This window comes from Mizuhopecten yessoensis, unplaced genomic scaffold (genome assembly GCF_002113885.1).
Source record: "Mizuhopecten yessoensis strain PY_sf001 unplaced genomic scaffold, ASM211388v2 scaffold10765, whole genome shotgun sequence".
NCBI lineage: Eukaryota > Metazoa > Mollusca > Bivalvia > Pectinida > Pectinidae > Mizuhopecten > Mizuhopecten yessoensis.
Window position 1 is genome coordinate 116,008 of NW_018408710.1, and position 17,494 is coordinate 133,501.

The 17,494-nt window shown below is 38.0% G+C and overlaps 1 protein-coding gene across 1 annotated transcript; it reads right to left on the reverse strand.

The window, feature by feature from the left end:
* Positions 1-4,618: 4,618 nt before the first annotated feature.
* LOC110462223 lies at positions 4,619-10,766 on the reverse strand. The gene is made up of 3 exons (XM_021516091.1): positions 10,203-10,766; positions 7,625-7,834; positions 4,619-5,431 (listed from the first exon to the last, which is right to left on the reverse strand). Exons 1-3 carry the CDS (start codon positions 10,720-10,722, stop codon positions 5,025-5,027), a joined length of 1,137 nt encoding a protein of 378 aa, XP_021371766.1. The 5' UTR covers positions 10,723-10,766; the 3' UTR covers positions 4,619-5,024.
* Positions 10,767-17,494: the final 6,728 nt, after the last annotated feature.

The window sequence follows — 17,494 nt, forward strand, 5'->3', positions numbered from 1 at the left end:
ATTATTTTTCTCTTACCCTGTTGTTCCTGTCCAAGTGTAAGACGAAGCATATTGTTTGTAAACAGTAACACGTGGGTAGCCTATTAGTATTATATGTATGCGTCGGACGGTTCACGCATCATATTTTAAACATTTTAAAATCAATCCCATCAATGTCAAATGTAAACACGACAAGATTAGCAGACGAACTTGTGTATGTGTGTGACCTCATAAAAGTAGTTCTTCCTCTGGGTCACATCAGTGACGTCAGGTTTATTGTGGAGAACGTGCAAAGAGCACGTGTAGCTTGTCTCAACCCTAGGGTGAGACAAGGAAATCTCACACCGGTAAAAGTAAGGATAAAGCTGTCCAGGGTAAGAGAATAATAGAATCATTCACCCCCTTTGGGGTGAGGTAGGGGAATCTCAACCCGCGGGGGAAGATTCTTATGTTGCCAAACACGAGGCTTTGCCGAGTGTTTGGCAACTTAAGAATCTTTCCCCGAGGGTTGAGATTCCCCTATCTTACCCACAAGGGGGTGAATGATTCTTTTTCTCTTACATGTACCCTGTTTTCCCCAATGTGTATCATATACACAATGTAATGATAACGTTACATGCTAAATTCAGGGTTGACGTGACGTTGATGGATTGTTGACGTGACGTCATTGTATTGTTGCAGTGACGTCATACCATTGTTATAAATAGGGGAATCCCCCCGTCTCAACCCTAGGGCGGAGACAGATAAATCTAGCACCGGCAAAACGGGAGATAAATCTGTCAGGTGTGGGAGAANTTAGGTAACATTAAGAACTTAAAAGAAGTCATTATATTATGATTAAATTATAATATCATACAGACATTCTGTAAGAGCCAGCTTTTCACTCAGTAACTGTCTAAAGTTATCAAAATTAGGCGTTTTAAATATCACTAACATTGTGTACCACGGAATTAGACTATCTAAGTCCGTATTACTACCACGATAATGACAACACTTTTCATTCAATTACTGTAAAGGGCTAAATGCTTTACTTGTGCATGAACGTGTGTTCTTTCTACGCTGTTTATAGTTGTTTGATGTTACAATTGATAATTCTCAAAATTCAAAGTATTCACAGTATTAATGTTATCTCGTATAAAGTGCTAGACAAATTGGTATAACTATATATATTTATAAGTCGTATTTGTAAAATTCTTTACTAAAAAAAGAGCAAGTATAAATTGAACTGTTAGTTGTTTATTTCATGTTACTGCATTCAGACTAATTTTATCTCGACTTAATTCCGGTTGAACGGTAGATCAATAAAAAACTTCAATTAATATAACATCAAATACATGAATTAGAGATTAAAGAGCATTAAGAAAGCACCGAAGTGTAAATAAAACAACACTTCGAACTTGAAATGCAAAACAATATGAACCAGGAAGGCATCTTTGGAGACCCTTGAAAAAATTCAAAGACAATGTGACCAGGTGTTCCGGAAAAAGACAGCATATTTAAATGTTAATCGAAACATTTACAAAGTAACGAATCAACAACGTTCACAAAAGGAACAAATACTAATTGTAATGGGGGACCATAACAGAAGTCCCCAAACCCCTGCAGTTATGTTTGCAGTGCCAAAATACACCTGCATATAAAATTTGAGCAGAATCGACCAATATTTAATTTCGACCAATCAAGAGGCCGTGGCGGTATTCTTTGTTAACCGATCGGAAAATGAAAGGCCATTGCACACAACCTCACAAGATGAAAATTTGTGTAAAGTTTCATTAATTTCCGTCAAATCGTTTTCGAGACATGTGTCGGAAACCTTTACGGCGAAAGAAGAAGAAGAGGAGGAATAAACGGAGTAAAACCAATAAGTCCTCCACTTCGTTTGGGGGACTTAACTACTGACTAATGATGAGTCTTTTTTTAGTCACTTAAATTATCCAACCTTCAGTATTTACATGTCATAACTGATTCCGTATTCAAGAGCTCGCTCAAAATATGACGAACAAAACGTTTTCCAGAGATGCAGGTTGATGAAAACTGTGGAAAAGTTGTGTGGTCGCCATTATAATCTCATAGGGACATATGCTTATTTATTTGTTAGGTATGGAGGTCGTGTTTGACTATATATGTTGCCACTACCGCATTCCTCGCTATGATGACGTCACATTACTTGGATTCGACTTTAGTATACATGACGGGTGTCATCAATAAAGCAGAATACGCTTTCATTTCCCGAACACTTGATCTTCTTCTCCTTATTTTGTCTGTGTAAATATATCATTTGTCCATATTTTGCCATAAATATATCGATTCTGAGTTAGAATTATTATTGTGTTTGGCACTTTAAAATTCTATTATTTTTAATGCCTTTTGCTTCTCAAGTGAAACACAGAATAACACAAAAAGCTTTCCATTAATAATTAGATTTACCTTGAGACCCGTCAAAAAACAATATCTAGCATACAGATTTAAGACTGAAAAGTATTTGAAACTAGCACCTCTGATTCTAAACAAGGAAAATGAAGAAATGTTGGCACACCGAGTCCTTTGGGCCCGCCCTACAGCCCTTTGGGGTAGGGCTGGCTCAAAATTTTCAAAGTATCAAACTGTCAACTCAGGGTTATAATTCCAATCAAGTTATCAACATGTAATTATTCAAAGTATCATTTGCCATTATAAACCATAAGAAATTCGACCCTTTTTGGTCCCGACCCTCAGGCCCCTGGGGGCTGGGGACCATATAATTCACAATTTTGGTTGACCTTTGACCATGGAAGGTTTCTCCAAAATTTCATTGAAATTAGTTCAGAGGTGTTGGAGAAGAAGTCGAAAATGTTAATTGTTTACGGATGAACGATACGATGATGGACAAAAGGCGATCGCAATAGGTCACTTGAGACTTTGTCTCAGGTGACCTAAAAACCAAATCAGCTGCAATATGTTTTTACCATATGTTACGAATGTATGGATAAAAATATCAAGAAAGGGAAAATATCAAAATTGTAATTAATACAGCTTGAAGTAAGCTGTCCCTATTGGTCATGTTATAAGTAAATATCTAAATAGAGAGTCAGGTCTTTGACCTTAAGCAATGGAGGATTTAAATACGATTGACGAAAGAATATGAACTTCTTGTTGCTTTGAAGATAACACATTGATGTCGGATAATGAAATTAAAGGACTTGACAAGGGTTTTATTACCAGTCCTGATAAGCTCTTCAATAAATACAGCCTCATATGAAAACAACAAGAGATCCCAGAGGGATCTTGGCGCCCACCATTGAACAATCTTCATTAGTTCTATGTCAATTCAATCTTTTCTCTTCTTAACTCTTATCTGTTTGATCAGTTTGCCTGTCCGCCATCTTAATAAATCTTTTCATCAACCTCAAAAGTTAACATGCAAAACCCAGGACCAAGGGGAACCTACATTTCAAATTTGAGAAAAGTTCCTCCAGTAAATTCCGAGAAATAGCGATAACAAACTAAAACTGTAACAAGATGGCCAATCGATATGATTTGATATGCATAACTAAGAACAAGAGGAACCCTTATGTGAAATTTGAGAAAGATCCCTCCGATATTTTTTGAGCAATAGACCTAAAACTGTTACTCCCAAATTCAATATGACCACCTGCCAGTCATCTTGGTTTTCCAATCATCCCCAAAATAAGAAACTAGGAATCATTGGGAACCTTCATGTGAAATTTGAGAAATAACACAAACTAACTCTCAAACTCAATATGGCTGCCTGTCGGCCATTTTAGTTTTGTGATCAGTTCCGAAAAACGAAATGCATAACTAAGGATCATGGGAAACCTTCATGTAAAATTTGAGATAGATACTTCGAAAAAGATCTGGGAAATAGCACGAACAAACTTTGACTCTCAAACTCAAGATGGCTGACTGTCGGCCATCTTCGTTTTGCAATCGGTCCCAAAATACGATGTGCATACATAGGGATCATGGGGAACCTTCATGTAAGATTTGAGAGAGGTCCCTACAATACATTCTGAAAAATACCGCAAACAAACTTTAACTTTCAAATTAAAGATGGCTGCCTATCGGCCATTTTGTTTTTGTGATCAGTCTCAAAAACCGATATACATAACAAGAATTGTTTAAGGTAGGACAGACTGACCGCCGGAATGACGGACGGACAGACAACTACGGACGCAGGGTGATTTGAATAGCCCACCATCTGATGATGGTGGGCTAAAAACAAACTGTCTAAAGTAAAAGAGAGGCAGTTTGTTCACAAATAAATGTCTTCATACAGAACTGAACAAAGACAATAGAAACCTGGTATAACTCACTCTTTCTCACACATTTAGGTTCCACAAAGCATCAAATGCTAAGAATGAAAAATGTAGGCCCAACTCAGTACCTGACACATGAATTGTGATAAAATAACTAAGATGCAACTTTGGTCCAAGCCGTGCACTTGAGATTTGTAAGACGAATGGGATATGTTTTGTGAGCATGAGACACTCTCTCACTTCAGTTAATGCTATGTTTTAACTCATTAATGAAATGTTTAGCGTTTCACACATTGAATAATAAAGTGAACACCATTTCCTATGTTACGAGCTGAAGTAAAAAAATCAACATAATGCAAAAAATATTTAAACAATATATTTTATTGCAATACTTAGGAAACAACATATATACAATCATATACATCTATTACACAACCTCTGAACAAGCAAAACATGTAGTTCCTTAATCAGTGTGCTGTTACAATAACTGACCTAGATACTGACTAATGTTTCAAGGATTCTCCGGATACAGTCTAATTAGGTCACAAGGATTGCAACCAACAACAGTTTCCCTTACTCGTTAAATTTTAAAAGTGTCTTTAATCTGTCTGTTTCTATTTTTTGCCGTAACACAGAGGCAGAATACTTAACCAGTTGCTGATGAGACTTCTGCAAATCAGTTCTAAAAGCATTTCCAACTTCTCCAAATTCCAAGTGCTTTTCATAAATGTCCAATTTTGATTTAGCAAGGGGAAAGAAACCTGCTGTTTTGTGTTTCATTTCATCTGTTTACCCATTACATGTATATTTGTAGTTTATAACTAACCAAGATATAATCACTGCCAAGAGATTGGTTTGCCCTTCAGATTCATGTAATGGTATCTTACTGCTTTCAAGTAGGATGTCATGCTCTGAGTCATATAAGTATACAGCCATATCTGCATTTGTGATGCCAATGCATGGAAACAAAAAATGTTCGTTATCTGGATGTCTCTGCTTCTGAAGAAACGAGAAGGTAATGGTCCTAGCAATGTTCTGTTGATATCTTGATATTTTTGTCCTAGAATCTTGTTTCATCCCAACAGGAGTCGTTCCCCCGGGACTCTCTTGCAATTCCCCTTCCTCCTCCTGGGTTACAAGGATAACTTGATGGTCAATAACAGCATCCAAATTGTCGTGCCAGACCAGCCCGTTTCCTACAATAAACAAAGCAGACAGTTCATCAGAGTTTTGTCATTAGTGTGTCTGAATAAAGTTTACATAATATTATATTAACCAATGAGTAGTTCCAATGTTGCTTAATGTTTCTCAAGGATTAAAAAGGCCATGATTTGATAAGCTTATGTGGGTAATTTCCAACAACAAGAGGCCATGAGGCCTGTATTGCTAATCTTACCAATATAAAAGTCTCTAACGAAATATGGTTGCTTTACTAAACCCTAAACTGCACAATATCTCTGGACATATTTGAGCCCTATGAATGCAAAAATTGATTAAGGTCATTTCTATGTGGACACATTAATAATGGCACTCCTGTTTAGGAAGTCTCGTCCCGAGACTGGCTTGGCCTGGGGAATTTTGCGGGTCCTCCCTGTGTTCCAATGCTCCTTCCCTAACCACTGGGAACTGGCCTTACATGATACCACGGAGTCACTACACTGCCACCGAATATAACATGTGGGCGGTCACCTATCCAGCTACAGACCACACTCAACGTTGCTGAACTAGTGAACGGGCCCCCGGGATATACTGCATCACTGGAAAAGCTAGTTTTCTAGAAAGGCAGAATTTTCCCCTCAATTTTTTTAGCTGTTGCATTCTATCATAGGTATCTACAGAACAAACGTGAAGACCCTGGGCTTAATGGAATGTACAAACGCTATTAAAGATTTCCACCGGTTATAGTCATTGTTAATTTTTGACCCTTGTTAAACTTTAAAGAAAGGGTTAGTTATTAAACTAATACAAATAATGTCATCATACCTTTTAAAACATGCTTGTTCAATCACTACAGTGTGTACATCATCTCACAGATCAGTTACTGCCATCACTTTAATACAATTACTAATATAATACACAGTGCACTGCTGTAAGTTTCTACATGTTTGTGTGACCTGGGTGGGCTCGTCGAAACATTTTACATTCAGTCTAATGCAAGCTGGTGATTACCTGTTGAAACATATTCAAGCGTCTATAGATGATGCCTGCTACATACATCATGTAGATTTAGGAGCTGAAATTTCTAATTTCAGTTGTGTTTTTAACACTTAAATCATCTTAGGCATAGATTATACAGGCTTTTTTATGGCCGATTATGGGCCAGTTCCCCTCTCCAATTCCAGCATTATTTCCCCTATTTCAGTTTTATTTTCCCCTGTTTCAGTTAAATAATCACCCACTTGTAACTGAAATACAAAAGTACTACCACACAATTATCTGTCTTGGTTTTATTTTGTTTTTATTTCCCATCAATTTGACAACTGAGTAAAAGAAATTGTGTTGTTTTTTTTCCACTGCCGATATTTAACAACATTATTTACAGTCCCTGAATGTCTTAACAGTCACACAAAGGCTAATTTATTCTAATGTATATCCAGTGGTCAATTCAAACGTCTATAATGAACAACCCTCACTGGACAAGTCTGACATGCACCTACAGCGCATATTTTCCCCTAGATTTCAAAAAAGGGTACTAACTTTCTAATCCGGCATTTATCCCTATTAGATTAAGTAAAAAGTGGATTTAGAGTATTTTTCAGATTATCTTTAATGCTAGACACACACATATATATTGGCACAAGGTTGTCATGAAGGGGAATCAAAATCTACATTTGTATATATGTGATTTATTTAGAAGGAATAATGTGAATCAAATTCACTATTAATGAATGAGAAAACTCAATTCACCAACATGTAAATAAAATAAACTAGAAAAAGATGTGAATAGTCTCTATAATATACTGAAATACAATTGCAAGTACATGTAGGTCAAGGTAATTTATAATCACTTCAGGGACCTTTATAGTAATTCATCCAAGGATTCTGACCTATTACCATAAACATAGAACTTCTGGAATAGGAAAAAAAATAAAGCTTTTTACACATAATAGTCAGTTCTCAAAGTTGACCTTCACCCCAAACCCCACACTGACACAATATACAAGTATTACAACTAGAATATCGTCTGTAAGCCCCCCTTGACCATGTAAAACTTCCATTATTTCAAAATTGTCTATGAATAAGTAACAATGACTTTGACCTTTGAATCTTGAAATTCATAATCAACTTTTAAGGCCTTGTCAAGCTTTTAAAATATAGTACTTAAGGACTCATCCTCTATTTCTTAATTCAGTTTTGAGCCACATATAAAAATAGTAAACTGTACATACCTAAGCTGGTATCTCCAAAACGGCCAGTCAGTGTACATTGTGATGTTGTTCCACATGGACAAGATGTCTGGTACTTTCCTCTCTCTTTTTCTTTACTCTGCTTGTCAAGTAAATAGTTTGAAGATATAGCCAACCTCCCAAATAGGTGGTTTGCCAGGATGATGGTAAGATCTGCCTCACTTTTCCTGTCTAGATCAGCCAATGGTGATTCTGAAAAGAAATAAGTGATACTTAAGGATCCTCGTACCACTACCAAAATCTTCAACTACCCATTGGAAGCTTTCTTTCCAAGTTGACTATATAGCTTAGATAGGGGCCGCGGTGGCCAAGTGGTGAAGGCGTCCGACATTCTGCTATCACCAGCCCTCCACCACTGCGTCGTGGGCTCAAGGCCTACATTGGGCAGTTGCCAGGTACTGGCCATAGGTCCAGGTTGGTGGTTTTTCTCCAGGAGCTCCGGTTTTCATCCACTACCAAAACCTGCCACATCCATAAATGACCATAGCTGTTACAGTGTAATAGGACGTAAAACACAAACAAACCAAATAGCTTAGATAAACTATTTCCGAAAAGAAAACCATGCCTTTGAGGTCCTATATGAAAAATAGTATAGGTGAAATGAATAAAATATAATCAACAACAGTTTTCTAAGTGTAAAAAATCAGTGGGGCTAGACCGGGATCCAAACTGTAGACTTCAGATTGTTACAAAGTTGCTCTAACTGAAAAAAGCTACCTGTTCAAGAGAAGTGTCCTGGTTCAATTGTGCTACAGTTATATATCCAAACAGAAGTTAAGGGGATGTAACTGAATATAAGAAACCACAGTGCAGTGGGACAGGGAGCTTTAACATGGATCATATAAAATCAAAGAACAAAAAAAACAAAGGCTTACAATCACTTTTATACATTTAAGCAAGCAATGTGCACATAATTGAACAAATAAAACGGTGGTATTTATATAAAGTCTTTGCAAAGATACTTAAATGCAGACGTGAAGAGGTGAGTTTTGATGTCCCTCTTGAACTTGGACAGGGTATTGGACTTTCTAATTGCAGATGGTAAGCTATTTCACAACGTAGTCGAAACCCTCCAAAAGCATCTGTTTCCGTAGGTCACAGTCGAGATATTGGGACACACAACAAAGATTCTGCCTCCGACCGCAGTGAACGTGACGGCTGATACAGGGTAACAAGCTCCTGTACCAACACTAACTAACAAATCATATGCTGAACGCCTAAGAATACTCGGTCTACCCTGGAATACAGAGAGAGCAGACATGGTCAAAGTGTACAGAATCCTTAATAACATCGACAAACTTGATAAGGATAAGTTATTCCAACCCTGGAATACAGGAGGGAGAGACATGGTCAAAGTGTACAGAATCCTTAATAACATCGACAAACTTGATAAGGATAAGCTATTCCAACCCTGGAATACAGGAGGGAGAGAGCAGACATGGTCAAAGTGTACAGAATCCTTAATAACATCGACAAACTTGATAAGGATAAGCTATTCCAACCCTGGAATACAGGAGGGAGAGAGCAGACATGGTCAAAGTGTACAGAATCCTTAATAACATCGACAAACTTGATAAGGATAAGCTATTCCAACCCTGCGAATACAGATCTACAAGGGGGCTGTTTAAAAGGCCCTACAAAAAGCTGATCACAGGAAATTTCTTTAGCAACCGCATTATTAAACCGTGGAACTCGTTGCCTGAGGAAGTGGTCTCATCACCGAGCCTAAACTGCTTTAAGGAAAGACTAAACAAGTCCTGGAGAAATCACCCGAGGAAATTCAACCCCTCATTTTGGTATTAAGACTGGATCTACCACTCCAATACCATACTTAACATCAAGTGACTCAACTAAAAACAATGTACTGTTTGAGTTTTTTATGCAAACTCTACAACGGAAGGGCTCAACCCTTTTATCTACATGTATGTGAACAAACGAGTGGATTAGTTTTTATAATTTTAAAACCTATTATTTCCATAGACATGATTGCTACACTATTATGATTAAGGAAATAATAAGTGTGCAACCGGAAAAGTAAGTTGCAAGTGAAGAAATAACAATGATGCATCACCACAAGCTTGAACTAGCTTTCAACGATGCCACATCAGCAATTCAGCAATTCTGCACAAACATGCACCATAGTTTTCCTTGATTTGAAACAAACCTTGACATAAAACAAATCTAAAGTATTCATATTCCATGCTAAATTAATTTGTTGTTTAAGTGATCTATCTCTTAAATTGTGTAGCATTTTTGTTTTTAATAATATTTCTTTTCAGTGACAGAACAAGAATAAATGCGTGCTAAAGTTAATTTTGCATGATTGGCTAATGACTCCTCTAAAAGGGGCGATAACTCCTACATAACTTTTTAAAAGTAAATTGTAATACTTTACTATCGGCGAATGTTAACAGTTATGATGCATTGGTCATCAATTTATGATTGAGCGATGCGTCGGTGAATCGTTACACTCTAATTAAGACATCTGTAATTGGTTTAGTGTATCTCAAAGGTATTATATTCCAGAAATCAAGTCCCTGTGAGTCTCTTGAAGTCTTACCTATCTCCCCTTGATATTGTTGATCAGTTTCGACTAGATAATGAAGGAGCTTGTCGAGTAGAAATTCCTCTTGTTTATTTCCTGGTAACTTTGTTATCCTGGCCTCTTGATCTGGGTCTGCATCAATGAAATTCATCAATAGGTTTGTTCCTTTTTGGAAGACACTCCACAATGAAAATACATTTTCGAAAGGTACCACGCTACAGTAGGCATTGGAAAACATAGAAAGATCAGCAGCATTACAGTTGAGTAATTTAAGGGGAGTCAACCTCACAATCCTGGACGCAAAGTTATCGACCAACAACCTTTCTAATGCGCGCGTGACACCTTTCAGAATCCTTTCTGGTATTTCAGAAAATAAATGATTCTTTTCAGAATAGGAGTCTCTGGAATCACACAAACCAATGTTACATTTTCGCCTCCGCAAATGGCAGGATTCGCTTGGTCCACCATCCTCACCTAAATCACGTGCACGTTTATTCACAGACGTTTTCGCACCTTCATCCGTTAAATCAGACATTTCAACAAGTCGTAGAAAACGATAACAAACCGCTCACGAGAAAAGGGAAGTTACTCTCTGCACATACACAAGCCTTACTTTCGGTTTCTAAATATAGAATAGATCAGAACATAACTTATGTATTCAAAAACACTCCATAAAGAATTTGTCAATATCAAACTCAAACTCCGAAAGTATATAAAATGTAATTCAAGATACTTGAGAGGAAGAAAATATTTTTTTTTTAAATCACATTTATAATCCCAAAAGCCTGTAGTTTTTGTATGGTATGGGGAGCTACAACTCTAAAGATATCTAGTTAAAATCAGCATTGACAATCGAATCAAACAGTAGCATATATATATATATACGAAGACGATGATTACTTGTTTTCAATTTTCTTAAACTGCGTCGTCTAGCTTTACAAACATGTATATCTAGGGTCTAGTGAGTATTTTTCAAAATTATAGTTTTCAGTTTGTATTTTCAAAACGTTTCGCTTGATTATGTAAGGTCACATTTATATATAAGCGCCATGCATCTAAATGAAAGATTGTCAACATTTCAAAATAGAGTCGGTTCGGGTAATTCCGTACATGAGGATTATTCAGTAGGCCTACACTCGCATCAAAATGCCGTTGCGGGGAAAAAAAGTATTTTTTCACTTAAGTAAAAAACAAACTTGACGAAATGGCAAAAAAAATCTGTCCTTAGAACTATGTGCAATGTAGATCTTTAACTATTTGTTCTTTTGAACTTAAGTGGAAAAAAGTCGTTTTTCAAATAAGTGTCAATCTTTTTTTCAAAACTACTTTTTCCATTGAAGAGAACGCTTCAAAATGGGTACTGGAACCGTCCATTTTGTCGAAAGGGGTATGAGGATTTTTTTTGTAAAGATATGTGTTAAAGTCAAAAAAAAATTGCCATTATGTGATGTTTTGCCATTTAGTAAATCTTTTGCACTTAACTGCGAAAACTTTTTCACTTAAATAGTATTGGTATTTAATCCTAAACGGCCGCCCATAGTTTTCTCCATTATTTTCACGTTGTTGCAGAGATGACGGCGGGGTGGAGGATGGGGAGTACTACATATGTGGAGTAGGGGCGAGGGTTAACTTATTGGGGAATTTCAGGTAAATGAATGCTTAATAAATCACTGTAGTTGTCTCGGCGCTACAGTTCGTGCAGGCGCGCGGGCGCGCGCGCGCACGCGGGCACCCATCCACCCACGGACCACGCGCTTGACGTTGCTGGACTAGTGAGTACGTCAAAGATAGCTTCTTATAAGGAAGTATTTCCTTCTCATATTAATTGGCTGTGTTACAATTCACCACATCATTAAATTTAGATACATCGATATCAACACTGATTAGCTTATGAAACTCCTGACTCAATAAACTATTTACATTGGCAGTGTCAACGAGTCCTACACGTTTAAGATTTTAGACAAATACATTAATAGTCATAACACATTAATATAATCAACCAGTTAAGGACAAGTATATGCCTAGTGGAAGGGATAGTATCCTAGCGTTCATTCGCGGATCACCCACAATCACAACTTATCGTTACGGTCTTCGTATATATAACAATTCAATATTTCTAACATTATTCATTATGTACCTAAGGTCATTACTCGCGCGCGCATTTGATTCAGTGATCAGGTGATACTTGATCAGGTGCGTGGTTTTAAAGTCTGTTAATAGACGCGGGAAAATGTATGGTACGGTACCTGGGGGAACCAACTGGACGCAAATCTGGCGAAGTTCTAATCTACAAAACATTTGATGCCTTGACAGTTATAAATAATGAGCTTAAGCGTATTTTTTTATTTGACCCAAACTCCATAAGACGTCCGTTTTTATCGTTAACTGTTAGTTACCGATCTTTGCCTTTGATAAAAAAAAATAAAAAATGTATCTTTATTCTACGTTCGACGTGTTGGTACTAGCTATAGGGGCCCGCTGATCGTGTACAGGACAGTGGCCCTCGTAGAGTCCAGCTATTTTTAATATTATGCAAATATGGATGGTTAATACTTAACGAAGTTTTTAGTATTTGTTCATGTCACCGAAAGTTCTTTAGAATGTGGAAGTGCCTGTTGGAAAGACAACTATACTTCTTTTTCAATGAACAGACAGACTATATATTTTGTCTTTGGCATACACATGAGATATATATCATATGAACCGTGAGGAGACATTGTTGTCATGGTATGTTACGGAATAGAACACTCAAACTTACATGTCCATGTCGTTGTAGGAAAATCACGGCAAATGTTGCCTGCTTCACTTTGAAAGAGGAAAACCTCATAATATTTATGTCTTTGACATGAAATTCTTCTCATTTAATCATGGATTTATGGAAAGGAATATTTATTGGACCCTTTTGAACTTTTAAATGTATGTAAACACGATTTACTTTTTCTTGATCCGAACTTTGAAAATGTGATCGTCAGCATCGGGAAAATCAGCTATGGACAGTAAGAGGTTACACGGCGCCTGTCCAAAGTTTCTCGCCGTGTAAACCTCTAACACTGTTGGAGTAGAGAAGAGCGTAACTGGTTAGTACCACTACATGTAAATAGCAAGCACATGAGAAGAGTGGAACTGGAAAGTACCACTTTATAGCAAAAACACGAGAAAAATGTAACTGGAAAGTACCACTAAATAGAAGTGAACAGGCGTACAACTTGTTAGAAGAGGACATACAAACTGTACAATTGGCTCACAATGAACGCGATAAATATACACCTTGTTAGCAGTTACCTGCAAGTGGTGAACGACAGGATTAGAGGCTAATACTCAAAATGAGAAGTGTAATACTGACGAGCACGGAAAACGGGAGGTGTACATTTGATTCGAAGATATATATGACTGGAACACGGAGATGTACGACTGGGTAGTAATAGTATAAACACATTCAAAACGTCAACCATTGCGTTTTGCTAGATCAAAAGGCCAAGGTCAGACAACTTGTCACAAACCCAGTTTTTCTGTGTTAATATATATAGTAGTAGTATTCTCAATGCAATGTTAGTAAGTTGTTTTTTTGTTTTATTTATGTTTGGTCGGCCATACGTGAATCCAGGTCCTATCTTCCACGTGACTCGTTTGTTATGAACTCCTTTTTATTACAAACAGTACGAATACATGGTCTATTATAACGGTCAACGACTGGAACGAAATTATGAAATTTACGACCGACTGAGAAACTCAGGGATTTCCTTAGAGGATCAATATAGTTCTTTTATCGCTTTTCCTGTAAGCGCGTTATCAACACCTCTTGTCCAGTTTATCTGAAATGCGTTTCAGTGAATGTTCATCTGGGTACGAAATTGCATTGCCACTGGTGTATAGATGGACGAAAATAAAGAAGTCATACACAGGTATAACGCGATTCAAACCGTTTGTGTCATGTACTAAGTAATTAATGTACACTGCAAAAAGTTTCGGCGAGACCTGCAATAATATAAAAGATCGTCTTTCCCCCGTTTCGGCTTGAAAGACCAATCCCTAGGAAACAATGGAAACAAAATATGAAAAATAAATCAACATGTGCTTTCTTACGGAAATACCACAGGAAAACAAGTCTAACTAGTCTTTTTTCTGAGATGTGCATGAAAATAAAGCCAGAACTTCTCAATTAACTAGGTCACTTAAAATGTAGATGCATCACCAATGAAATATATCGCCATAACTATATTCCAATAAACGAATAATACCAATTACATTTCCATCATCCTTTATAGCGTCTTTCAAATACCCTGCGTCCCATTTCTCCGGAATTCCTCCAATTTAAATCGTTGGTTTTAATTTGCTTGTTTACTTGATAAATTTGCTTGGCATTCCTGTGTCAACGATCTGTCATTACAAAGCTGTCTCTATCCTCATTATATTAGAATTGCTGGTTTTACTACCCAACCAATCCTTTTCTTACATTAATACCTAACGTCTCGCTGTTGTTGCAACTCATAACTCGCACTTCGGTTTCGCCCTGGATGCACTACTCGGACGTCGATTTCCGCCGGAAGAACAGTTAAATTTGTCTCTATTTTAAGCAAGATTGACACAATTGAATGTGTTAAGATCGTTGTCATTTATTTTCGATCGTTTCCCTGGTGAGACACCCGACATCTATCTGTCAAAATATCTAAGTCTGGTGTCCGGGTCAGAGAAAACTCGGGCTAAGCACATCCAAAACCACATCGGAAGGGTCAAAAGGACACCTTTGGTTTATTTGTAAGAACCAGAGTCAGTGCACAGTTAAGGTTATTGCCACCGAATATTGTAGCCTTGTGTGTCTTAGTTGGTTATCCCCCGCTGAAACATAAGCTGGGATGATAAATGCTTCCGTTGAAAGCAGATTGTTTATCGTTGGAAGCTAGGTAAGGCTCCTCTTGGTACATTTGTGGTTTGTTTTAAAATCTTTAATGTATTGGAATGTAATGTTTTTCAAGTTTGTCACACAACAATTGTACAACACGGTGATGTCCCTTTTGAAGAAAACAACCTTAAGAAAAATCCGTATGCTTAATATATTGCTTTCTCCCAGACAGAACTGAGCTTCATGAGGTCACCGAGAACAAGGAAAGATATATTCACAAAAATGTCATTTTAAACATGCCTTCTGATCAAGTTAAGGTTTGACAATATTTTGAGATATAATCATATTCTTTCATTAATTGCAAGAAGTTCAGCAAAATCATTTTGTAGAGTTTTGCCATTATTAATTCCAACTTAACCATTTGGAGTTGTCAGCACTATGGTTGGAAGGTTATGTCTGTGTTTGGGGCATTGGTGGCCGACTGGTTTGGACTGTATGATTTAAACGCATACCAATAGTCCCTCCACTAAAAGGCACGTGAAGTGGGGCATGTTGTTCTTGTATAAAAGGCATGTAAAATGGGGGATGTAGCATGCCATTCTGGCAATGTGCAAGCCACATACTATACCGGCAGCAGCTCAAATACAAGTTTTGTGAATGACTAAATAATTTGTGTATGTCAAACAAAATCAGCGTATGGGTTCATGTTTTCAATCAGTATAACGGAGCAATTTGATGATTACATTGTTTGGAAATGAGTTAAGGGGATTTTTGAAAACATTCAGCTATTGGCTTCTCTTCGTTTTCCAAGACAAAGAGTTTTCTGTTACACATTTCATTATTATTCCAGTGTTAATTGTATTTCGAACATTAGATACTATTCCCCAGACATACTTTGTGTTGAGTTCAACATACAAATACTAGCGGAAAAAAGAAACTGAGCATGCGAAGAATTGTTAATAGAACATGTATTACCAACTGTATTTACATGAAAATTCACACACATGACCGAGTATGACACATACACACTATCCGTGTGTCATTGACAGTTTTCCCCGTGCAGTTTGCTCTCTAAAGGCGTTGACCAGTTTGCACGTTTTCTCGTCCAGCCATCCAATTCGAAAATGAAAGTTTATTTTTCAACTGTTAGGTCACTCTGTTGAGAACAGTGAACGGTAAAAACGGCATTATAACGTTTTCATTTGTGATTAATGCTATGCCGAGGCTCAATGAAAATGACAGCCTCCAGATTATTGGTATGCTTCAAGCTGGTATGGGCCAAACCGTTGTCTCTACACGATTCCATGTCCATCGAAACACAATCCGGGATTTGTGGAGACGACATCAACAGTTTGGCCACGTCGGCGATCGACCTCGTGTAGGACGTCCACGTGTGACGTCACGTCAACAGGACAACCATATTCGGCTTGTCCATTTGAGAATCGCTTCCAAACGGCAAGTTTGACTGCACGGACAATCCCTGGGTTGCTATCAATAAGCCCGAGAACTGTACGGAACCGATTGCGTGAACGAGCTATCCGTCCGCGATGTCCTGCAATCCGCCCAGTTCTTCTGCCACGTAATCGTGTAGCACGTCTGGACTTGTGCAGAAGGCATCTGCGATTTACTCGACGGGATTGGGCAGGCATTTTGTTTACGGACGAGTCGCGAGTCCACCTGGATAGTAGTGACGGCCGTTCCAGAGTGTATCGTCGCATTGGAGAACGTTTCCGTGACGCGCGTGTGGTACAACGACGTTCTTTCGGCGGAGGCAGCGTTATGATTTGGGGCGGCATCACAGCCAACGAGAGAACGCCTCTGGTGGTTGTTAACGGGAATTTTAACGCGCTACGTTACCGTGACGAGATCCTCCGGACCCACGTCGTTCCATTCGTGCAAGGGCAGCAACGTTACATTACGCTACAGCAGGACAACGCTAGGCCACACACAGCTCGTGCCGCTATGGACTTTCTGGCCCAGCAGAACGTTGACGTGTTGCCCTGCTGTATCCCCCAATCTGTCGCCCATTGAACACGTCTGGGATGAAATGAAGCGCAGATTACGGCCATTACCTAATCAACCGGTGACAACCAATCTGTCAATAACAAGTTGTTAGTTTCTGCCTCATAACACCAACCAATCTGCTAATAGCAAGTTGTTAGTTTCTGCCTCATAAAACCAACCAATCTGTTAATAGCAAGTTGTTAGTTTCTGCCTCATAAAACCAACCAATCTGTCAATAACAAGTTGTTAGTTCCTGCCTCATAACACCAACCAATCTGCTAATAGCAAGTTGTTAGTTTCTGCCTCATAACACCAACCAATCTGTCAATAACAAGTTGTAAGTTTCTGCCTCATAAAACCAACCAATCTGTCAATAACAAGTTGTTAGTTTCTGCCTCATAACACCAACCAATCTGCTAATAGCAAGTTGTTAGTTTCTGCCTCATAACACCAACCAATCTGT

What these genes read in the sequence shown, in the direction of transcription:
- LOC110462223 (XM_021516091.1), bottom strand. Translation starts at nt 10,722, where the DNA reads ATGTCTGATTTAACGGATGAAGGTGCGAAAACGTCTGTGAATAAACGT. An exon ending in ACAATATCAAGGGGAGATAG is followed by an intron (nt 7,835 to 10,202) that starts GTAAGACTTCAA and finishes ATTTCTTTTCAG; the next exon opens with AATCACCATTGGCTGATCTA. An exon ending in TTTTGGAGATACCAGCTTAG is followed by an intron (nt 5,432 to 7,624) that starts GTATGTACAGTT and finishes TGTTTATTGTAG; the next exon opens with GAAACGGGCTGGTCTGGCAC.